This window comes from Brachionichthys hirsutus, chromosome 12 (genome assembly GCF_040956055.1).
Source record: "Brachionichthys hirsutus isolate HB-005 chromosome 12, CSIRO-AGI_Bhir_v1, whole genome shotgun sequence".
NCBI lineage: Eukaryota > Metazoa > Chordata > Actinopteri > Lophiiformes > Brachionichthyidae > Brachionichthys > Brachionichthys hirsutus.
Genome location: NC_090908.1, coordinates 5,278,722 through 5,303,311, shown reverse-complemented (window position 1 = coordinate 5,303,311; position 24,590 = coordinate 5,278,722). Strand labels below are relative to the sequence as shown.

General features: G+C 42.6%; 2 protein-coding genes across 2 annotated transcripts; both read left to right on the top strand.

Moving 5' to 3' along the window:
- Positions 1-7,435: 7,435 nt before the first annotated feature.
- Positions 7,436-8,254, top strand: olig2 (oligodendrocyte lineage transcription factor 2). Its single transcript, XM_068746507.1, has one exon. The coding sequence runs from the start codon at positions 7,442-7,444 to the stop codon at positions 8,252-8,254; it is 813 nt and encodes a 270-aa protein (XP_068602608.1). The 5' UTR covers positions 7,436-7,441.
- A 14,764-nt stretch (positions 8,255-23,018) lies between these two features.
- olig1 (oligodendrocyte transcription factor 1) lies at positions 23,019-23,792 on the top strand. The gene has a single exon (XM_068746742.1). The coding sequence runs from the start codon at positions 23,019-23,021 to the stop codon at positions 23,790-23,792; it is 774 nt and encodes a 257-aa protein (XP_068602843.1).
- Positions 23,793-24,590: the final 798 nt, after the last annotated feature.

Below are 24,590 nucleotides of genomic sequence, written 5' to 3'. Positions count from 1 at the left end.
TTGGGGACCTCGTCCACAATAACACAGATAGATGCTCTCTTGGTTTAGGATGTCCATCCACACAAAGCCAACATGTTCCACCTTTGAATGCCTCATAGACTCTTGACTCCCTTAACTGAGGATGCACAGGGAAAATGAGAAACTTGTTTCACCCACTGTTCTCACAAATGATAGTACAACCTTCTCTGATTGATGAAGAACAATATGATGTATCCATAGACGAGCTTCATGTCTGTTAGTATAATCAAAGCCTTCAGAATAGGGTATCTAATCTATACTTAAAAGTGATTTGATTGTCATGTTGTGAAGCTCATAACCAAAATGAATGAATTCCAGTCGTCTGAATATTACAATGTTCTTTTAATTTAGACATTCAGACACATTAAGACGGTTTCACTTTTTCCATGTAGGAGTGTTGGCATTTTTATGATGCGATAATATTGTAAATGGACAAGAATCACATAGAACAAACTTGGTTTTGTACAAATTCAACTGTCTGACTGCAAAACCCTTTATATCAGTGGCAACACTTGCATTTTGGCTATAAAGGCAACAGAGAAGACGGAGGGTGACAACAAAAGGTTATTCACAACAATGGGCCTTTGAGATGAAGATTACAGTGTGGTAGAAAAAATGAACTGCTGACAAGTTGGATAAAAGTTGGAGTGTGTGAGATAAGTGATGAGAAGTGGGCTGAATGGAAGAGATGTTGGGTCAGGTGAGCAGCAGGAAGCCAGGAGAGAGGAAGCCCCGACCACGCCCACACAGTTAGCAGAAGACACTGCGAGATGTGCTGGGTTTGGTTACAGAGCTCATTCACCTACATTGTGAGGCCTATGTCTACAACTATTTAGGTCTAATAGGGCAGTCACCAAAACGACAATGTTCAGGTTCTGTTAAACTCACAGCGGTTGAGATTATTTTAAAAGATATAGTTGGTGATACGTCAGACAGAGTGGTGTCTCAAATAAGTATCCTGCCCTCAATCAGACGGCTCTCATTCCAAAAGACATGGACTGCTACGTGTCCTCACGATGCACCATCTGAAATCATAAAGAATTTGATCAATCTGAAATAGACAGAGCCAAGTACTGTATCACAAAACTGGTCTCTGTCAACACCTTGCCATCTCTATCCTTCATCACTCTAACATGCTGACCATCCTTCCCATCGCTGTCTCTCTTTCTATCCAGCCTGTACAGATCCTTCTCTCCCTCCTTACTATCTAACCTGCATACAGGTCATCATATGCCCTCTGTTTGACCTTTGCCTTGCGTCTCATCTCCCTGTACTCCTGTTTACTCTCTTCTGTCCTCTCAATGTCCCTCTTCTTCTTAGCAAACCTTGTTTCCTGTCTACACTTCTTCACTTCCTGGTTTCACCACTAAGTCTCCTTTTCTCCTTTCCTTTCCTGAATGGCATCCGGCATACAAATTTTCCAAAATACAAAAATGTAATGACAAGACACTAAATTAAATTTACATAATCAGAAGGAATGTTTGAAACCGCATCACTATTTCTGTCATTTCATTTTTATTTGCTAATTGACCAATCCTCTTGGAAATTATGATTTAAATTAGAAAAATGATGTTGGAAATGTTTGTATTCTGTTTCTCTTTATATTTTACATAACTTGCAAACTTTCATGGAACCATATCGTTTTAAAAATAAGTTGTAGTCTTGCCAGTGTAACACAATACGAATAAAAATGTGTCTCATCATTTTACATACATATCTCTATGTTTGAATATTTCATCTTTTGAGTATAACTTTAACACAAAATGTTCTACAAGACTAAACTTATTCCACAACTTTTTGGCATGTTTTAAAGAGCTACACCCACTGGTGACATTTGAAAGTATCCGTCTGATAAATTATGAAACAACTTTGGAGGCACTTTGATGACAAACTGCCAGCTGGCATGCTTTCTCCAGCATGCAGCTCAGTCTAGCCTTCCTCTCAGTTTATAAAAAGCATCTGGAGGTTGGAGGGAGTGAATACAAGTGACAATATATTCATCCTCATGCTGCTTTGTTAAATCTCTGGGCGTAAAGCCGTTGTACCCCCGTGCCCTCCTGGGTGACCCCCGAGGATCAGAGACCAGGTTGTCGAAACATTTGTAACATTTGGCAAAAGCAAATCTCAGGCTGCCTGTTGAATTGAAGCTCAGACCAAAGAGGGGGAAAAAAGAATCCCCCTGGAACCCTCAAAACACTCCGAACACTGGACCAGGCCCCCATTCTGTTCCGTATCCCCCTCTCTCTCTCTCTCTCTCTCTCTGTCTCACACACACAGAGACTCAACCCCTCACAACCTCCAGCAAATCCCCTTTATCTTTTCCCAGCCAGATGGGGCTGCTGGAATAATAGCCAAAGCCCAATGAGTTCCATTCAATTTGTCATGCCGTCTAAAGGGGCTTGTAAGCTTCCCATTTGCAGTTATGTTATAGTAACCATGGGAGGCTCTGTAGTGTTAGGACTTAATTACCTCTTAATAGCTGTTGTAGAGATAAAGCCCCCAGCCATGGATAACCTAACACTGTCCAGCCCCTGAGACACAGAGGCCTGAAGACTCCCTTGGCAGCCAGGATCCATGTGGCCTATCATGGGTTTGGATAGCCCACTAGAGTGACCTCTTCACCCGACATGCGCCTGAACAGACCTGCAAAAGGTAGGTTAGCTGGTAAAACCAGGAGAGGGGTCAGGGGTGTTGGATTTAGTAGCTGCAACTGTCTCTTACAGCATTTCATGGTTAGTTTAAAAACACTTTATATACTCTGACTGAGCACCTTTCATTTCTGTTCATTGCTACAGGTGTCACTCAGAAACCCACTTTGTTCCCATTGATGATTGGCTGTGTCAGTCACATGGCCTTCTTCTAACTGGCCGTCTGTTTCAAGACCATGGCCTCAGAAACAAGCAGGAAGTGATGCTTCCTGCACTGCAGGCCCAGAAGAGCATCACCAGTGACTCATTAACACCTCTGTTGGTTTGGGATGGAAAGGGTCAGTGACCCTTAGAGGGCTTGGCATAACAAATATCTAACATGGTGTAAGATCAATAGTCGAGCGAATGGAGGGAAAGAAGGAAACCTACTGGATACGCATCATTTATTAACTTTGCATCTCTCCAGCTTGAACCAAACGTTGTACGCCTGTCAAGAATATTCTCATAAACATAACCCTGATGATTGTAACCCTGCTCTGGTCACCTTACTGTCATTGAACCACTGTGATTCTTTCACTTATTTTCCCTTTTTGTCCTGAATTATGTTCCATTTTTAATGTTTATTTTGTAATTTGCATTTTTTGAACATAAGGTCCTTTGAACCATTGAATTAAAGCAGATTCTTTTGGAGACTGCTTGTGTGTGGGTCCTTTGTTTCTGTTCTTGCTTTTGAATCTGAAACCTGAGACATCAGTTTGCAGACACTGTGACATTGGAACATACAAAAGCAAAGGTTATATTAATAGTTTGCATTAGCAAAGTGAGGGAAAACTGTTTTCCATTCTGTGTTTTATTTGTATAAAACATTAAAAGCTGCATTTCTCCACATAAGAGAGTGTAGCTTTCTGATTCTAAATAAAAACTAATTCTACAGATAATATAATCCCTAAATAATCTCAGGACAGAATATCACTTTTACTGGCACTTAACTTTGTCATTAAATGTACAGCAACAATCATTAATTTGAGAGCGCAGCATGTGAATCTAACGAGGAGACAACACGACACACAGTAATACGCACAATAACCCCGATGGTGGCGGCAGGCGGCGGCGTCTCACGTTCCTCACTCGGTTTCAACAAAAGAGAGAATTTTGCTTCATTTCGTTCCAAGATTTGGCAGAGAAAGGAATCGAGGGGAGAGCCAGAACATTATTCACGTCTTTCTGTTCGTTTGGCCTCAGTCGGTCAGTTCCCCAGACAGAAAGGGAAACCTTCTCTCCTGTTTTCCACCCTCCTCTCTCTCTCTCTTTTTTTTTTGCTGTTTTGTTCCTTTTCTTTTTTTTCTAGTTTGGAGGCAGATTAGTAGGATTAAGTATGGCTCACATATGCTCCTCCTCACTATTGGTATTCACCACAGCACTGGGCCCAACGCCACCCAGGCTGATGAACAGAGAGAGGATGGAAATGATGGAATGCAGATCGTGAGAGTCAAACCTGGAAGAGAACATGATATTTGAAAAACCCTGGGGATTAGAGCTGCTTTTCATGGCACTAATCAAACACAACTAAAATATGAGAGTATTCATGTGTGTAATAGTTGAGTCAAAAGAAAAGGAAAATGTCTCACTTACCACCACATGTCAACATCACCACGCACAAGCTAATGCCATAATTAAATGGTTTCAGGAGTTTCCGAAGAAGAGCTTGTCTTGTCTGCACGATTCCCTGCCCTGCAACACATCTAACCCCTTTGAGATGAATCGGACCACCGACTGGGTTTATCACAGTGAGTAAAGAACAGCAGTCAACTGGACTTGTTCAAGTTAGATCAAAGACGTTTCACCTCATCCAAGAGGACCCAAGAGGTGATTTACGATGACCTGGATGACTGAGAACCTACACAGACCGACTGGGTTGACTTCACCTCTATAAACATCTGTTAGAAAGCCTGATGCCAGAAGAGTGACGGCTGCTAAAGCATCAGATGTCTGGCCATGGTTTAATAATAAACATGTAATGATATTAATATTTTCAGTTTTTTACATTCACATTTTTACATTCCAGGAAAAAGTATTTATTTGTGAAATATGTCTGGCACCAAGATGCATTTTGCTTTCTCTACATTTTATTTGTTTTTATTTATTTTGCTTATTTCTATTGTTTGCTGTTTAGTACTTTTGTCTATAGACACGGGACTATAGTGCAGCGTTTTTGTTCTAGCCTGCTGAAATATTTCTGATTGTTTTTGATGTAACTATACTGCAAACTGCTGGATGAAGGATGAAATGCACAGAGCTATTGTGCTCCGGTCTGCTCTTCTCTTGTTCCAGAACAAAATAGACCAATAAGGAAGCACAATCCCATTCCTCTCCGAAGGAGAATGACATGGCATCAGTAGTAAACGTACAGTAAAAGTGTATTACAATAATCACAGGCTGATTGCTTAACAGTAAGACAGAAAAAAAATACTTTTTTTGCACTGCTCAAACAATTAACCCTTACATTAACACATTCACACACACACACACACACACGCAAGTGGGCGACTGCTGCCACGCAAGGTGCTGCCAGGCCAACTGGGAGCACTTTGGGGTCCAGTGTCTTGCCCAAGGACACTTTGACATGCGGACAGTCAGAGCTGGGATTTGAACCACTGATATAATGATCACTGGACGACCCACTCTACCAACCGGGCCGCAGCCGCCCCCATAAACTAATATTAAATATTAGCAGAGACCCTCAGACCCCAATTTAAAAAGACCAAGTTAAAAGTATTCAATACCGGCCAAATATATGTGTATGTGTGATGCGCACACTCGCGTAAATGTGTGTGAGTGCGTGCGCGCGTGCGTGCGTGTGTACGAGTGTGTCATTGGCGTTTCGATGACATCTGACCTGACGTTGGTTGCGGTCTGGATTGATTTTCAGGCCGGTCAAATTGAATTGGACCGTAATCAAAGACAATTCCATCAAGCGTCACAAACTACTGAATGAAATGTTTATATGTGTATATATGTATGTATATATATGTATAGAAATGTATTAAAAATTAATACAATATATTACATTAATTTCTTATACATATATATATATTATATATATTGTATTAATTTTTTATAAATTTCTATACATATATATACATACATATATACACATATAAACATTTCATTCAGTAGTTTGTGACGCTTGATGGAATTGTCTTTTTAGGCTTAATTACACATTTTTTAAATATTGTATTAACCGAATATTATCAGAACTTTTGCTCGGTGCATTTATGGAAATATCCCATCATAAATAGCTATTTTAAATCAAAATCCACCTTTGAAGGCATCGCAGGACCGCGTCTGTGGAACATCAGAGACGGAGTTAACCTTATATTTAATCAGCAGCCTGAACAAACACTGGCATCCTCCCTCCTCGGAGCCCAGTCTGAAGACACATTTACTTGTAGGGGCAATTAGCGCTGACCGGGCCTCGTTGGGGAGCGCAGCGTATTTCGGGACAATGCTGCTGTCAGTTTGAGTTTACGTCGGACAGCAAACCACCGCATTGGGCCCTTCTGTCAGGCGGAGGCCGCCGTGGCGCCTGCGGCAGGCCGCACCGCTGCCGCCCGCCGCAGACTAATTGAAATGTTACGGATCATAACCGTTAAAAACAAATTTGCACACTTCATTAATTAACGTTAAAATGCACTTCAACAGCAGCTGCTGGTCGACAGCAGTTATACGGAGAACAGCGCCATAAACAGACAGCAGGAACCACCTTGAGCTGCTTATCAGGCTTCGATCCGTTATTCATTTGAGGGGGGGGGTGATTTTATACTGCGGTAGGCTGCAACTCTGATGGTTTTAGAATTTAAAAAAATAGACAAAACGAACAAATGTATGTAGATACTGTATAAAAAACAATGATTATAAATTCAATAGAAAGTCAATCAGCCTGTAAAAAGTTCAATATTTATTTTTATTGGTTTGCGATCATACTTTTGGATCTCAACGCGTAGGGCGTATTTATATCACTAGAATTTATTCTGATTTATGTTGTCACTGTTTATGGATCCTATAGACAAATGATTGTAATGATTGATAAGAATACTTGTTCCATTAAATCAAATCCATCCACACGCACACCAACATATTCCGGAGAAGGGCCATATGTAGGCAGGGTGTGCCTGATTTCACTTAATGCAGTGTGTTGGTAATTACATCAGGCGCTGGAGGACCCTCTGTCACCCTCCTCCCCATCCCACCCTCTCCTCCCTGCGTGTTGCTGATTGGTCGCAGGGAGCCAGCCTGGACAGAAACTGCGTTGTCCTGGTGACCCGGCCTCTGTGAGCCTCAGCCCGCTATAAAAACCAGCGGCCGCGCGCAGGCGTGCCAACAGAACTGTCAGATGCAATTTGGAGTAACAAGTGGATGTGGCGTGTAAGTGTTCTCGTCATCGCGCTTGGAAATACTCTTGGTAGGTGTCTGATATTTATTATTTATTATTATATGCTAATTAATTATTAATGCAGGTTAATGTTACAGATAACATTGTTAATATGGAGGAAAGAATAAAGAAAGAAAAGATGTGGGCACTCATTAATAACTTATCTCTTATTCCTTAAATGGTGATTAAAAATAAAAATAGAAAGAAGAGAAATGTTCCTCCAAATTCTGTTTAGTTAATAAATGTTCGCTTTTCCTACCCTAAATAAATGGGTGATTGTTCTGTGATCGTGGCATTAAATGAAAGGCGCTTTGTCCATAGAGAACACTGCTGGACCAGGACCATGGACTCAGACACGAGCAGACCGTCATCTCCCGAAGTGGACGACATCTTTCTGTCCACACTGAAGAAGTCCGTGCGCGGCTTCTCCGGCGCAGTGTCCTCCACGCAGAGCGACTCTCCGTCGGACATTCCCGGCCTGCGCGGCCTCTCCGCCGCCGATGAGGAGGCGCTCGCCCTGCGACTGGCGAAGAAAGACCATAAACTCCTGTCCGAGGGCGACCTGCAGACCATCCGCCTCAAAATCAACAGCCGCGAGAGGAAGAGGATGCATGACCTCAACGTGGCTATGGACGGGCTGCGGGAGGTCATGCCCTACGCGCACGGACCGTCAGTGCGTAAACTCTCCAAAATTGCCACCCTGCTGCTGGCTAGAAACTACATTCTGATGCTCAGCAACTCACTGGAAGAGATGAAGCGGCTGGTGAGTGAAATCTACGGCAGCAGCGGACACCACGGCGGCTTCCACCCGTCCGCCTGCGGGACGATGACGCATGCGGGGCCGGTGCCGGGACACCCGGCGGCTTCCCACGCCTCGCACCACGCTGTGCACCACCCGCTCCTCCCGCCGGCGGCCGTCTCAGCCGCCTCTTTGTCGGCACCAGGCCTCGCAGCTGTCACATCAGTTCGAGCCCATCACGGACTGCTCAAAGCGCCCCCCCCGGCCCCCGGCGCCGGCCCGCTGGGCAGCAGCTTCCAGCACTGGGGCGTTGGCACCGGGATGCCTTGTCCGTGCAGCATGTGCCAAGCGCCGCCTCCGCATGTACCCAGCATGAGCGCCGTCACCTTACCGAGGCTGGCCGGCGACTCAAAGTGACTCAGACTCGATGGATACGAACTCTTGTGGCGGTCACGCATTCCTCCTCCTCACATTGTTACACTTATTATTTATATTCGTTGTTAATTCCGCTGCGTCAGAGGAACAAACAGAGACCAACGATCTGACGCTCCTCGCTGGGGTTTTGGGGTTTTGCGACTAACGTAGTGCGTTACGGTAATGAAATAGTTAACCTCGATAGTAACAGGTGTTTCTTTACGGAGATCCCAAAGCACAATAAACATTGATGGCCAGGAATCTCTGTTATTTAAAGATCAAACTGAATCGCTGGTGATTGATGGATTGCTTGATTGATTAATTGATTAACTAACTGGGGGCCAATCAAACCACAATGTAGAGTGTAAATATGTAGATGGTTTATTCATCTTAAATAGTGGTATATATTATATATTAGAGTCATGTTAATGTTTGGGGAGACTCTCCACACATGTTACACCTGCTTAATTTTATCTGTCCTATCCGATGCTTGTTCCTTTTCCCATTCCAGTAGGATGTTATTCTCCATCTGCAAGAAACGGCCACTTCTTTATTTTTTTAATAAAAAAAATGAAAATGATATTTATTTACTTATTTTGGACGGACATTTCAGATGAATGTATGATTGTGTTGCAATTTAAAATGTAAAATAAAGACGATTAATTGTAAAGGGCAAAATCGGTGTATTTTTTAATACGGAGACAAAAGAAGGTCAACACGTCTAATTATATATATGCCCACGGGCCACACACGCATTTAGCACAAACAGCTGTTCAGTGCAAGTAAAAAATATACCCTGCATACTGCAGATGCTCCTTTTCACTACACTCGCTGTCACAATTTTTCATTTGGATGGATGTTTAAACCAACAGGCTGCAGAAGAAAGTTATGATTGATGAGAATTGCACTTCTCTTCATGCAGAAGGCATCATTTAGCTCTGCATATAATCAGCCCCACATTTTAAAGGTCCTTAGTGAAATTGATAACAAGTCAAATTTTGCTGAGGTGATGAAAAACCCCTTTAGTAGTGCCTGTAGAAAAATAAAATAAAATAAATTGGTGTACATATAAAATACATTATGTAATTATTGGAATTAACCGAAACCTAACTTTAACTCTATCCGGATGAACATTTAAAGTTTAATAAAAGCACAAAACCAGTTGGAAAATTGCAGCCTCTATATTGGTTTAAGGCTAAAATAAACGTATGAAAGTTTTTTGATTCAGATGATGAGTAAGTCAGCGTCTTCCCACACGTATCGCATTACTGCACGCCGGGCTTCATTCATTCATTTGCCAACCGCTTATCCGTCATCGGGTCGCGGGCCAAGCTGGAGCCAATCCCAGCGCACGCCGGGCTTCTTCCAGATTAACTTTCTGCTCGTGAGCGGTTTTTATTTTTAAAGCATGAGAGCAACCACGAGTTTTTGTTTATATTTTTTACATTGAATCGTCATTATGAATATTTGAGTGTGTAAAACAGCCGCTAAAGATGAAAATCGCAGAGAATCCTGTGATGATTTAAGACCGATGCTTCTTAGGCCTGTTGCAATGTTTTCCAGAGGCTTTTAAACCTGGAATGATATGAACTAAGTGATTCCTGAATATTCATGCATATTTATTCGTCTCATTACTGAAATTTAATTATTCAAAGTCCTTCATCGTCCTGTAGGACGTTTCAGAGAAGAGGTCATTTGTGCATTACTATAAAAATTAGAGCAGGGCATTCCTCTTAAATTTGCATTTGTATTTTGATTTTCATCACCTTCACTTCAATAACACATTAAATACAATAGTTCCCTCCTAATAATAATAATAATTCCTGCCCTGCAGAGACAGGTGAACTAACATGTATATAGCACGCTTAGGGAATGCCTCAAGTGGGTCAACGTTCAACTATGATTTTTAATTTCTTGTCAAGGATGTGATTTAAATTGTATCAAAAATACGGCTGTTCTGCTTGAGGCAGAACAGAAAAAGAGAAGTGAAAGAGTGAGAGATTCAGTTGTGTTTATCAGCTCTCAGCCTTGACATATTTATAACTATAACCAAACATTGGTGTGATCGCTCACTACAATCACAATAAAAATGTAGTTTCTGTGACACATTTATCTTTTAATTAAAGAGCAAATCCAACAACTCATAGATATCTAATAATTAAGATTTTCCTAACTGATTCTATTTCTTTTTGTATTTTGACTGTGGTTGTTGACATTTATTATGTTGTAAGATTTCCTTCATAAAAAATATTTATAGCAAAAGGAGCTGTTTTCCAGAAATATTACCTTTAGACACCCATTATATGCAATATAAATATTTAGACTACGGTAATTGATAATTAAGTCACAAGACTCCCTTAAATGCAGTCACTCATTCATTTTTCATTGGTGTTCTCTCCAGGTTGCACAAGACATAGGTTGAATTGCTTTTTAACTCTAAAACAAAGTTGCACCTGGAACAGAATAAATATTAAAGACTGGTGACAGAAAGACAAGAAAGGCAAAACAATCGATAAAGCTGTCGTGGGAAAATCTCACAATATACTGATGGCACAGAAAGACATCAAGTATATCATATCTATACTGAACCTTATTTGTCTCACGCTGGGTGTCATTCATTCATTCATGCATTCATTCTAGTGTAGGGTCTGGGGAGTGTTATGACAGCTTTAGGTGGCGGATGGGGGGGGGGGTCACCCTTGACAATTCACTAGTTCATCACAGGGATCCATCCATCCATCATTTTGTTGTAGCCTAGACGACCTCAGCTTCTTTATCCCCATTGCAGGTCGTGGGTATTGCTGGAGCCTATCCCAGCTTGTTCTGGGGGGGGGGGGGGGGGGGGGCACACAGAGACAGAAAACCACTAACTCTCACACTCTATACTATATGCCTATACTGAGATTGCCTCAGATGAACCAGATAAACTTTAACTGAAGTTAAATGAGAGTCTGAGCAGCATCCTCTCAGCTCTGCCTGAACACTCTGGCCAATAGCAGCTGGGCTTCACATGCCTGTGCCTGCATTTGAATAAACAGATCCTCATCCACTGTTGGTGGCAGCCTGACGTATCCATTGTTGCTGACAGTTTGCGGTTGCTTCTGTGACAGTTTAAATATTCATAACTTTGGGCAGAAGGGAAGCATGAGTCTTACACTGTTGTGGCTGGATTTAAACCTCAGTGAAAACACTGCACAGACGGACACTCTTTCAACTCCTCACATCATGTTGTGTTAGCTGAAAGGATTAAAGATCTGTGGCGGAATAACAGAAAGAGTCTATGATGAAGAAAAGGAGAAACAACGGAGAGAAGATAAGCAAACAGAGAAGCTGTCGGAAACAAAGGCAGGATTTAACACTTACAAGCGAGTAGATCGAGCTCGAAGGTGAATCTGAGACCTCAGAGGTCGCTCGTTCCCATGGGACGGATGTCTGTTCTAACACAGCTTCATCTGCTCGCCCTCTCTTATATGCTGAGAACCATTCTAATACAAAGACACGCTGACAGTATGGATCAGAAAAATACTACTCAGAATAGAATAGAATAGCACTTTATTGTCATTACACATGGTGATGCAATGAAATTAAATAGGCTCTGCACAGTGCACTATACAGGTCAAGTCAAGCGATGCAAATAGACACAACCGATAAAAATTCAAGTATGATGGTAATGAAGGTGAGTAGTGACAAACGACCGTTATTTGAGGTAGTTGCATAGTTGTTGCCGTAATCGCACAGTGTTTTAGTCCTGATTGGGAAGTGGATGGTTTCTAATTGTTGTTGAGGGTTCGTATGGCCCATGGGAAGAAGCTGTGAGACAGTTCGGTGGTGTGCGATTTGAGTGACCTGTAGCGCCGTCCAGAAGGCAACAGGTCAAAGAGACGATGGGCGGAGTGTGAGGGGTCTCCGGTGATGGCCTTGGTTCTCGGCAGTGAGATTTTGCGATGTCCTCCACGGAGGGCTGAGGACAGCATTTGATGTTTTTGGGGCAGTTTCACATTCAGATGAAAAAATCAGTCCTATTGTGACCGTTGTGAAGCTACAGTCCGCGACTCTTTAGCTGTCACCTTCCACAACTTTTATGAATTTCAACAACAGCCTTACTGAGCTTTAAGGTTGCTAGTAGGGGGGTGATGTTAGCATCAGCAGTCGGTGCCCTCCACATGCATCTTCACACGTGCTGAAAGCTGTATCATGTCTATACCAATTTGGTCCTAGCTTAATCTAAACTTTACTTGGATGTTACTGGAGGAGGAATCTCTGGTTTTGATCAATGTAATAAAAAAAACAATACTTCACCAAGACTCTGAAAGACTTAATGTTTTTAATGTTTATTGCTGAAAGGATTCCAAGAAGCAACTTTATTGCGAGTTTAATTTTCTGAATGTTCTTAATATTCTGACTTAAGTTCAAGCGCAGCAGTATTCCAGCCATCAATCTTCTACTGCTTATCAGTAAAGGGAGGCCTCCTTCCAGTGGGACATGCCCTCCTCACCCATTCTCTAAGGGTGCACCCAGCCACTCTGCGGAGGAAACAAATTTTGACCGCTTGTGTCTGGGATCGTGTCCTTTTGGTCTTGACCCAACGCTCATGACCAGAGGTGAGAGTAGGAACGTGGATTGGCCACTAAATCGAGAGCTTCGCCTTTCGGCTCTGCTCCTTCTCCACCACCGATCCCTCCTTCAATCTCACGCTCCACCTTTCCTCACTCGTGAACAAGACCCCGAGATACTTGAACTCCTCCATTTGGGAGGACTCCCCTCCGACCTGGAGAGGGCAAACCAATTTTTTTCCAGTCGAGAACCATGGCCTCGGATTTGAAGGTGCTGATCCTCATCCCACTGGCTTCACACTCGGTTGCAAATCACCCCAGTACACCCCAGAACTGGAAGGCCCAGTTCTAATAAGCCAACAAGCCAACAAAAGCAGAGATGAAATTCTGTGGTCCCCAAACCAGACCCCTACCAGCCCCTGGCTGCGCCTAGAAATTCGACAAAGATTATGAACAGAACCGGTGATAAAGGGCAGCCCTGCCTGAGTCCAACATGCACCTGGAACAGGTTTGACTTACTGCTGGCAATGCAAACCAAGCTTTGTCTTCGGTCATACAAGGACCAGACAGCCCTTAGCAAAGGTCCCATACTCCCAAAGCATCCCCTACAAGATACTACAAAGGTCAAATGTCTTCTCCAAATTCACAAATCACATGTGGACTGGTTGGGTGATTTACCAAGAACCCTCAAGCACACAATGGAGGATGTAGAGTTGGTCCAGTGTTCCACAACCGGGACAAAAACCACATTGTTCCTTCTTTAGCCAAGGTCTGATCTTCTTCTCCAGCATCCTGGAATAGACTTTCCCCAGGAGGCTGAGGAGCGTGATCCCCCTGTGGTTGGAGCACACATCTTGAGAAGTGGAACCACCACCCTGGCCTGCCAGACCACAGGCACTGTCCTCCACCGCCATGCGATATTACAGAGACGGATCAACCAAGGCAGTCACTGCACATCCAGAGACTGGATGTGCAGGGAGAGCCTCATCCACCCCGGGTGCCCTGCCACCGAGGAGCTTGGCAACCACCTCAGTGACTTCAGCCCAGGTGATGGACATGTCCACCTCTGAGATCTCTGCCTCTGCTTCCTCCATAGAAGACATGGTAATGGGATTGAGAAGATCCTCAAAGTATTCTTTCCACTGCCTGACAATATCCAGAGTCAAGGAGCTATATTTCTGTCTCAGTCTCCAGGTCCTTCTGTCCGTGATTGAGGTCAGGATTCTTTCCTCTCAACTATATTGAGATCCTCTTCCCATTACTGCACAAAAACCATAACAAGAGCAAGAGAACCAATGAGGAGACTAATGGGGAGTTGGTAGAAAGGGATGAAAGTCAGGCAAAGCCTTCAAAATATTAATTCTCATCTTCAGCACAATCATGTTCACTGCTGAGATCTTTTTGTCATCTCAAGTTCTGGAGATGGACACATTTCAGAGTCCAGACCAGAATAGCAAAGTATTCCATAATAAGGTAACAGGACCCAAGATGGACACATTAATTATATGTTACATTATGTTTTTGTCTGCTCCTGCTCTCTGCCTCTACCTCTCTTTGTTTTTGACTCTCCTCATACCTTTCTGTCTCTGTCTTTCTACCGCTGTGTCTCTCTCCTCAACCCAACCGGTTAAGACAGATGGCTCTGTCCATGGTTTCTGCCTGGTGAAGGGAAGTTTTTCCTTGCCTCCTTTGTCAAAGTGCTTGCTCTTGTGGGTCATGTTGGGTTCTGTCTTTCCCTGCTACACCTCTAAAGTGCCTTGAGATAACATTCTGTTCTGATCTGGCACTAAAGAATAAAATTGAATTGAATTGAATTGAAAATAATTTTAAAAATTCCTTGCTTTCTTGGTCTTGTCTCGGTCTCCACCCCCAAATGTATTGGTCTTGCGTCGGTCTCGATACTCTCGATAATGTCTTGATCACTGATATTCAAAACAACTTAACATAACTATTGGGTGTCGGTCCAATAATCTATGAACAGCAGCCAAAGCACCCCTTCATTGGGTAGATCACCCCAGAGGGACAAAGACCAAAAGAACTGAGAGAGCATGAAGAAGAATGAAAGAAACAAAGCGACAGAGGAGAAGATTCACTGAGTGTTTTTCTGTGGCCGAAGAATCATCCCTACAAGCTTTGAAAGGAGGGATAATCCTGTCAAGTAAGCAGACCTTTGGATATTCATGAATGGCCACACGGTTCCACAGACTGAAGGAGGACACAGTGAGGATGGGATTAAAGATCAAAGACAACTGAGTCGTTCTGGACTGGAACATGAATCAACCGGTGCAGAAACACGGAGGTTTCAGAGGGATGTGACGGGGGCCAGCAGAGACTGCTGGACAGCAGTTTGAATGAGGGTCTCTAAAACATTATTGAAGAGAGTCAGATGATATGATGCCTGCACCTGCCTCAAATCTAAAACAAATAATAAGAAAAATACACAGTTTGCCCCCCTACCTTGATAAAGAAATGGTTTCCATGTTTGAAGTTGAAGGGCCTGATTTGTCAGTTGTGGGGTGAACTGAACATTGACTTTCCACTCAGCATCAGTTTGACCTCACTGATGATCTCATGGCTGAATGAGAGCAAAACCATGAAGCCGGGTTCACAGTCTGGAGGAAAGAAAGCAGGAGGAGGCTGGTAGTGCAGCAACATGAAGTCAGATATGAAGTTATGATAGCATGTCCACGTGCTTTTGGTCTTACAGTGAATGCAACCATGTGAATATTTTTATCTATCTAAATTTAGAGTTATCCCTTTCTTTCATGTCCTCACTCTTTGAAATACATCATGGATTTAATTAGCAGTCGTCGGACAACTACGAAAGAGCCCGAAATGTAATGTTCAAATGAGTTCAATTAATATTTGAATAAATGAAACCTGTATGTGTTTCTTCAACTCAGACTGCATTGAGTCAATTCAATTCAATTCAATTCAATTTTATTTCTTTAGCACCAGATCACAACAGAAAATGATCTCAAGGCACTTTACAGGAGTAGCAGGGAAAGACAAAACCCAACTTGACCTTTGAGAGAGAGAGAGAGATAGAGCAAGGATGTGTCATTGCTCAAGGTTAAAACATTTCTGACCTCTACTACAAAATGAATCCTCCAGTCCTGGTGTTGAAAAACTGAAAAACCTCCTCAAAAAAGAAAAGAACCATTAACTATAATTATGTGTTATGGTACAAATAGTAAACACACACACGTGTGTGTGTGTACCATGTGGATGATGTCCCATGTGGTTTGTTGGCCCAGCTCTCACTACGGGCAGCTGGGATGTTTGGACAAAGGAAGACAAGACGACAGGATTCAGAGAAACACACACACACACACACACACACACACACACAGCAGAGTTTGAATCATACTATTCATGGGTGCATTAATCTGTACTCGCTGTGACCAAAGCTGTAATGACTAATTCCTACCAAAACTTTCCACCTTCGAACTAGAATTAGACCTCCATCAAGGTCCTCTTGAATTTATTCAAGCCGCAAAAATGTAATTCACAGCTCTTAAACGATGATCTGTTTTTTTTAATTTGTAAAGACTAAATATCAATTTGGTAAGCATCTTAGCATGCTGGCACTTTCCACAAGGATTCAGTGTAATATCTTATAGCCAGAAATGGCCTGTCCACTGTGATTCTCTCTGTCCACAGTGGCCATCCCACCGTGAGACTGTTTAATAACTACAACCTTAATAACTTGTCAAGTTACCGATGCTTGCTATCATGTTACTCTGCAACATATGTCTGCTTTCTGCGTTGTTGCTTCCCCTGGGGTCTCTATTCCATAAATCAAATTAGCACCACGCTCGGCACAGTTGTCATCCGATTTACAAGTAAGCTGGTCAGCAGGAAAGAAAATTCATCTTTTCTTTTCTCAATCTTAGTTTTGTATTTAGTTCTCTTATTTAACCCAAATAATAATGAAATAAAAAACTATCATTCTGCCACTCGCTCAGAAGTCCTCAGTGGGAGGCCAATCCTGAATTTGGACAACATCTGTGGTAAACCTGCTTCGGATTGACAAGAGGAGGCTGAATAAAAAAGGGAGAGTGCTGGATGCTTCAGTCTGATCTAAGGTCTTAGTGGGGATTTTCTGTGAATGTGCTGAGAGCCTGTGAGGAGCAGGAGCACAGTTGGAGGTGAATGAGCTGCAGGAGGAGGAGGCTGAAAAGCATTGCAGGGACATTCTGGGTTGTCCCAAGGAGATCAGCTGCGTGTGTGTTTGTGTGTGATACAGAGTGTAGGCCGACAGATGTGTCCATCAATGCCTGAAAGAATCATCTTACAGCCACCATCCATCTGCCAGTCTGACTTACCAAGATTTTGTGAAATAAGGACACTTTCATAGAAAGTGCCCCAACATGTTTCAGCATTGCAAATAGATTAGACTGACTTCATATTTCATTTTTTACGGAACAGTTCTGCAACAAAAAGCAATGTGGAAGTAATTGCAACGTTCTTTCAAATTTATTTTTTAATAAGAATGCAGTGAACATGTATTTGAAATTTTTATTGCACGTCCAAAGGGAAACTATGGAAACCAAGTTGGCAAGAGGAAAGTTGTGTTGTTGTTTTTTGTTTTTGTTTTTAGAAATAAAGTAACAGGATATGGATTCATTTGCAAAACAGCACAAACATTATTTTTTTCCCTGGTACTTTCAGGAACCCTTCTGTCCAATTGCCTGGGGGTAGAGTCTAGTAATTATTGCATATGGCGAGGCGGGGGTTATGAAATCACCGGCGTTGGTTTGTTTGTCTGTCTGTCTGATAGCAACATAATTCAAAAGGTTACAGACGGATCTTGAAAACATTTTCATTAAATGTTGGGAATGTTACCAGGAACAGATTATTACATTTTGGTGATCTTGGATCTTGTTCTTTACCTGAACTGTTGCACTTCTAGGATTCAGGGATGCGTAGCCTCATCCATCACACTGCGATCAGCTTTCACCCTAACATGGACTTTATTCTTGCTGCACCACCCTTCATGCAAATAGGAGTAAAACCACCATTTTCCTTGATCATTAATGAAACTCATAAAGAAGAATCTCAGGTGGTGTTAAGGATTCTTTAAGTTAGGGGTGGGGAGGGGGGGGCTAACTAACAATTTCCTATTACCAGACACCCAACAAATCCCTGGTGGCTTTGTTTCAGACAGGAACATCTGCCATAACAATAGAGACTCACAGAAGGCTATGTTAGGGGCTATAAAAAAATGACCACAATGAGGAATTTGAATACTTGGGTTCATTCTTAAAACAAATAAATGTATATAAAATATGATTATATATGCACTTTTTGTGTCAGGATTTTCAGGCTATACTTTGAGATTTGCCACAAAACTGTAGCTAGATTGTACATTTTCAGCCAGAAAACACAAGTAAAATATGTGTGACAGAAGTGCCATTTAGACGCATGAAATACGAACGTGGCAAACGTCCATCTGCATTTAAACAACTGTGACCAACTGAGCATGGGCAGCTATTGACATGAGGCATTTAGGTTCTCTTTCACCAACAGCCCGAGGGCTTAAACCTTACAACCCTCCCACCATCATTATCCCTGCCACGCTCTGATCAGCGCCAAACGCCGACTATCCCAGGCCAGCGCTCACAAAGCATGCTGGGAAGGACAAAAGCAGACCTTCAGCTGATTGGTTCCACCTTATTAACAGCTTGTAATCTTCTCATGTCTTTGGCCAGGCCTCACAGAGCAGGCGTTAGGCAGAATAGATGAGTGTGTCCGCCATCCCTGCTTTGATGCAGAGCAGCCTTTCCCTCTGAAAAGTCCTGCTCTGTTCTGCTGCATTGTCGATGTTGCTGCTGCATCTGGGCGGCTTCAGGAACACGGAGAAATCAGTCATTTGCAACTGTTAATTCCTCATCAGACAGAAGACACTTTGGGAATTAAGACTTACATTATAGCAGCTGCAGCTCCACCATTAGCAATTTAGTAAGCTACAAATTTCAAAGGAAAGGTTAGCAGAAATATCATTTTTATCTTCAAAAGGCAGTTGTTTTATTATGATTAGAGAGACTAAGCAAATTAAGGCGAGAATCTCAATTTCTTTTTTTTTTTGAACTTTATTCACAGAAAAAACAAACAAAACGAAACAACAAGTACAAATAATAATAATAATAATACATTAAAAAAATAAAAAAATAAAATAAAAAAAAAAGCTACTACAAACAGTGTTCTGAGACCGGGCATTACACAACATAAATGAATTACCATTGCAATAACTTAAAGTGAAGGATGGTTTGTGACATTGAGAAAGTTCTTGATTAAATCCCATTTTCTTTCAAAGACAGGTGTTTGTAACCGTAATTGTGCAGTCAATCTCAATTTTATAACAGTAGTCTTAGAATGCAGTTTATAAATGAGAGATTAACAGATTACAAATGTCATGATTCTTATTATGTGAAGAGGAGCATCAACTGATAAAATGTACCCCACCTCTCGCCCGCTGACTGCTGGGATAGGCTCCAGCACGACCTGTGACCCGGTAACGGACAAAGCGGTTCGGAAAATGAATGAATGAATTTAATTTAATTTGATTTGATTAAACCGGATGCTGAGGTGACTGACTTTTATTTCAAATTATGTCACATAAGATAGGAAACAAAGAAAAAAAAGGATATAAGGATTTTCTGAACTGGATTTTTAAATATCAAGCAACAGATGGTGCTCTCTTACAACTGGGCTTTTCTGTGTGGACTCTACATGTTACTCAGTCCAAGAACTTATAATAAAAGTAAACTGGTGACTCAAAAAGTGTGAAGACAAGCTTGGCTATTAATTTCTGTATATGTCTGGATTTTAATCAACTGGTGGCCTGTCAGGGCTGTAGCAAATAAAATAACTAATAACTAATAAATAGCTGACTAATTAGACCAATTTGAAGAGACGTCTTCTGAAATTAGTACCACAATGACGAGTCCTCCAGAGAGGCAGCAAACACATCTTCAGTGCTTCTTTATTGAGACTCATAGCTTTCCTTTGTTTTTATATATATATAAAAAAATAATAACACAAAACAGCAGGCCTTCATTATCTGAACTCAAAATCACGAATGCAAACAATGAAGACACATGGAAGGAAGTCTTTATGAAGAATACCATAAAGAGAATCAATCTGTTTGTTTTCCGTTTTGGGGTTTATTTCTCATCAATGTGCTGGAGCGAGGAGTTTGGCGAAGGTGTCTTCCTGTGTGTCAGCTGCAGGAAATGGCACCACACAGATGAGGCATTTAGTTCCCAGGTGCAGACCCACCATTGGATGGCCTTGTCCAGATGGACAGTACTCCTTGCTCCATAAAGACGCTAGTCTTTCCCTGACTGAAGCCACCGGTGCTCCGGCCCTGGCCCAGCCTCATTCAAAGGAGCCTGGAGGCTGGGAGGCGGATATACTGGTTTGCAGACCCAAATCAAGCTCAATTTTCTTTCCCTTGTAAGTGTGTGTTAAACAAAAGTGGGGGAGGTGAATTTTTCTGGGGGACACCAGCGTCTTTCTTTCTGTGCTTCTCTGACTTTTGGATGTGTGGCTCTTTGCAGCCGTCATTGATACAGAAATAGGATCTGAAAATAATGAGTCAAATTGATCAGGTCTTGTTTTCTTTCATTATTCAGTTTAAGTTTATTACCTCTCATTGTTAGACAGGCAGCACACACACACACACACACACACACACACACATTCATCCTTGCTGTCTGCACTCTGTTCTCCTGCAGGTGCGAGGGCTATCCGCCGGGCCCTTTTCATGAGGCCCTCCCTTTCCTGTCCGTCTGCAGCCGTCCATTCAGCTTCAATCACAGCACCATCCGGACGCCACCGGACCGCTGGCCGGGAAGGGAAGCGGCTCCACACACATCTTTCACTTGTTGAACAACAACAGAAGAGCGGCTGCGGAAAAAAAGAAAATGTCTGCTTTCATCGCAGACAACTTGCTTTCTGTTTGTGAAGGTGCTGTCCTTCCCCTGTCCTCCCTGCCTTCCTTTTCATCCCTCCCTCCTCCGTTTCACAAGGAGGGGTGTGCAAAAAAAAAAAAGAAAAAAAGAAAGGATGGCCAGGCGCACTCTTCTGTGAATAATGCTGAGGCCTTTTTTGTTGCTCATGAATGGCACATTTGAGGTTTCCAGCCTTGCTGGGCGCCCCAGGCCAGCTTCACCTGTGGTGGGAGTCAATCGGTCTGTTGTCTGCCTGTCTGGAACCGTGCCCAGCTCTCTGCCAGCCAGTTCTGTTAACGTAGCCGCTCAGAGCTGGGCAACAATGGCCTCCACCTCAAGCCCATCAATTAGCAGCCAGCACACAATGGTTTATCCATTCACTGTGTAAAACCTGCTCACTGACACGATTACTACTGATGCTAATACGATTAATGCCCACTCTCTGGCTAAGGACAAGCGGGTCCTGATTTTGATAGCTTGCAAGATGTTCAATCGGTGTACTTTCCAATTAACTTAATTCTCATGTTATTATGATGCGTTCATGTTATTAGGTACTAAAGGAGTCCACTTCTGCACGAGTGGCTCTTCAGCGTGTTAGACGAACCAGTGGAGGTTTAATACCTTTCCTGTCTGGGATTGTAGATAGCCTGCTGGCAGTGTGGGCATCCAGTGCCACGTGCTACACATATGTTTGAGCACCTAAGTAATGTGAGTAATGTGTGTCACGCACCTAATATATGGTCAAAAAGCCTGCGCCGGCTCAAAGGTAGAGGAGCAGCGATATCCTTGTTTTGTTTTGTAACATTCATACAAGGCAGCGCCTTGAACAGGCTGTGTAGAGCCGCCATTTAAATAGGCATTAACATTAGAATCCGGTAATGAAAACAATGGTGACATTAGCTTACAGATGTCAAGCATGCTCTAACTTTAGTACGTTCACATTTGAAGTACAACTAAGGATGTTGGGAAAGCAAAACTATCGTGTTTGGAAACAGTCAATGTAAAATGAATGATGGCCAACAAATGTCATATCCTCATCAATTCTCATCGTGGAAGGGCCAACACCACCGCATATTGTTGAATTGTACAAAAAGATGTGAAAGTGAAAACCCTCTTGTCATATAACATATAATGTTTCCCTAGTTTTTATCTTCTATACAAAATCTATTCCAATTAAATGCCTCCCAGGTTTGTTCCCTCTATTAAAAACAACAACCTCGCTATCTAAACTGGCAGTTGATCGTTTCTGTTTCTGCATTGGCTCAGTTGGTAGAGCAGGTCCAGGTAGGTCAGCGGTTCGAGTCTCGGCTCTGACTTTTCCACATGTTGCAGTGTCCTTGGGCGTGAGACTGAACCCCGTATTGCTCCCAGCGCCTCGCATGGCAGCCGTCGCCCACTGGCGTGTGAATGTGTGTGTAAAAAGCGCAATTCATAATTGTATCTTCTTATATATGTCAACTTGCTTGATGCAATTAGAACTCTTTCTCAACAGCAGCCATAGCTTTAAATGGGGAAAGTCGTGCAGCCCCGAGAGAAAAGCTAAACGTTGAACCAACATGAACGTCGGTTCAGGCCAGTTTCCAGTTTCAGTTGTGCTTTAATCAAAGTTTTGAGGTTGATTCTCTTCACAAAATTGCAAAACACTTTCAAAACAGTAGCTTCCAGACCAATGTAGATACAGTAAATCCTCATCTCCAGTGCCTTTATGTTTCCTGAACTAAGGGAAATCCCAATGATCTACCTGCAAGATCAACTGAAATAATATTTTTTTAAATCCAATGATTTCGAGTTTTCAACATCTTCCACCAGTTGATTCCCTTTTATCATCAAACATCAACAGTCATGCATGTCTGTGTTTCCAAATAGCTCGCCATGTTCTGGGAGGAGTTGAGATGAGGTGGGGGTATGTGAGGGGAGCATTTAGCTCGCTTTTCCACTGTGTGAGCTCCCATTCCTCGCCCCACACAGCTGTGGAAATGAGATAAACTGAACTACCACTTCAGGAAGCCCTCGATTGCTCGCTCTCTCTCTCTTGTGCAGGCAGAAACCTCTGAAACGCAACTTCAACACGTTTGGTGGCTCTTTGTTGCGCTGGATGACAGCTGCATGCTGAAATCAAAGCGGGATCACCAGCTGGAGGAAATGAAGATTTGATTTCTGCAATATTTTTTTCCTTGCTTTCTTTTACAACTTTTTTGTTGTACTTCTAGATACTGCCCTGAAGTACAGCTCACATAGCACACTTCTGAGGAGAGAATGAATGTGCTATCAAACCCGGTGATCAGGTCTCAGCAGCAGGCTCTAGCTCTCTGTGACCCCGGCTCTGTCCAGGATGTACCCCACTGCCGTCCGGGGTTCCACGTCAGCTCCCGCCTGAATCCTGCACCCATGCTCGGTCTCCATAGCGGCCAAAGATCAACCAAACCTCAGAGGGAGCTGAGTCCTGAGGAACAGCAAGAACTGAGGAGGAAGATCAACAGCAGGGAGAGGAAGCGGATGCAGGATTTGAATATTGCCATGGATGCCTTGAGGGAGGTCATGGTGCCCTACGCCTCCTCACCATCTCCTGTACCCTCCTCTCAGTCCCACCAACCTGGGGCTCCTCCAGGACGCCGGCTCTCCAAGATCTCCACACTAGTTCTGGCCAGGAACTACATTCTCCTCCTGGGTTCATCTCTGCAGGAGATGCGGCGGCTGCTGGGGGAGGTGAGCGTGGGGATGGGGGTCAATACAGGGCCGGTCCCACGGCTCCTGCTCACTGGAGGGTGGCCCCTAATCTCTGGTCCTAGTCAGCTCTTCCTAACTCAGGAATCACTTCTCACCTCAGCAACATCTTCTTCCTCCTCTTCTGCCTCCACTTCGCCATCATCTGCTAAATGTCCGCTGTTGTCTCAGAGCTCCATGGAGGCCTCGCTGGCCCCCGTGCAGTGGAGCTCTGTCAGGACCTCAGGAGGGCCCCTGTGCCCCTGTGGAGTCTGCAGACTACCCAGATTCAGTCACTCCACAACAGCTCCAAGATTCCCAAAATGACACCATGAAGATGATGATTTAGGAAGAGGGACTTTATATGAATTGTTATTTAACATTTTTAATGGCTTTACAATATTTTACTGCATTTAATCTCTGTTGTGTTGTAAACCAATGGATCTATATTGTAGCTGTTGAGTTTCATGAAGTAACCATAATAATCTCATTTTTGTTACAGCTGTAATTAGCATTTTCATTTTCTTAGTTTGCTATTGAGAAGCACGGCTTTGATTGATCCCGCAGGAGGTGTAGAATGTGAATGTGTGATGTTGGTGGTATTGTTGCTTTTTGGGTCAATAATAAATTATTATATATTATAAAGAAGGACCAAATCATGTTTTACCATGAAATGTTAAAATCTATTATTTTAAATGTCTCAATTTTGGGTCCAGAGAAAGAGCGAAAGAGAGAGAGAGAGAGAGAGAGAGAGAGAGAGAGAGGAGGGGGGGGGGGGGGTATTTGCTGATATTATGATATTATGTATCTGATATCTAACAGCTCTGAGTCCTAGTCATCTGTGTTGCTGCTCTGTTGCTGACACACAATTTTATATTGTCTTCATGTGTTTTCTTTCATCTAATACATTTTGTTCATTACATTTATATTCAACCCATTCATTTATCCACCTACTGGGACATCTATTTACTTCCTGGGTTGTTGTAATCAGCATTTGTTAATAATAATAATAATATTATTATAGTTATTATTAATAAATAATAATAATAAATAATAATACGCAAGATATATACATTATTATTATTATTATTAAATAATAATAATTATTATTTATATTATTAAATA

Coding starts and splice junctions, on each gene's coding strand:
- olig2 (XM_068746507.1), top strand. CDS start 7,442: ATGGACTCAGACACGAGCAGACCGTCATCTCCCGAAGTGGACGACATC.
- olig1 (XM_068746742.1), top strand. CDS start 23,019: ATGAATGTGCTATCAAACCCGGTGATCAGGTCTCAGCAGCAGGCTCTA.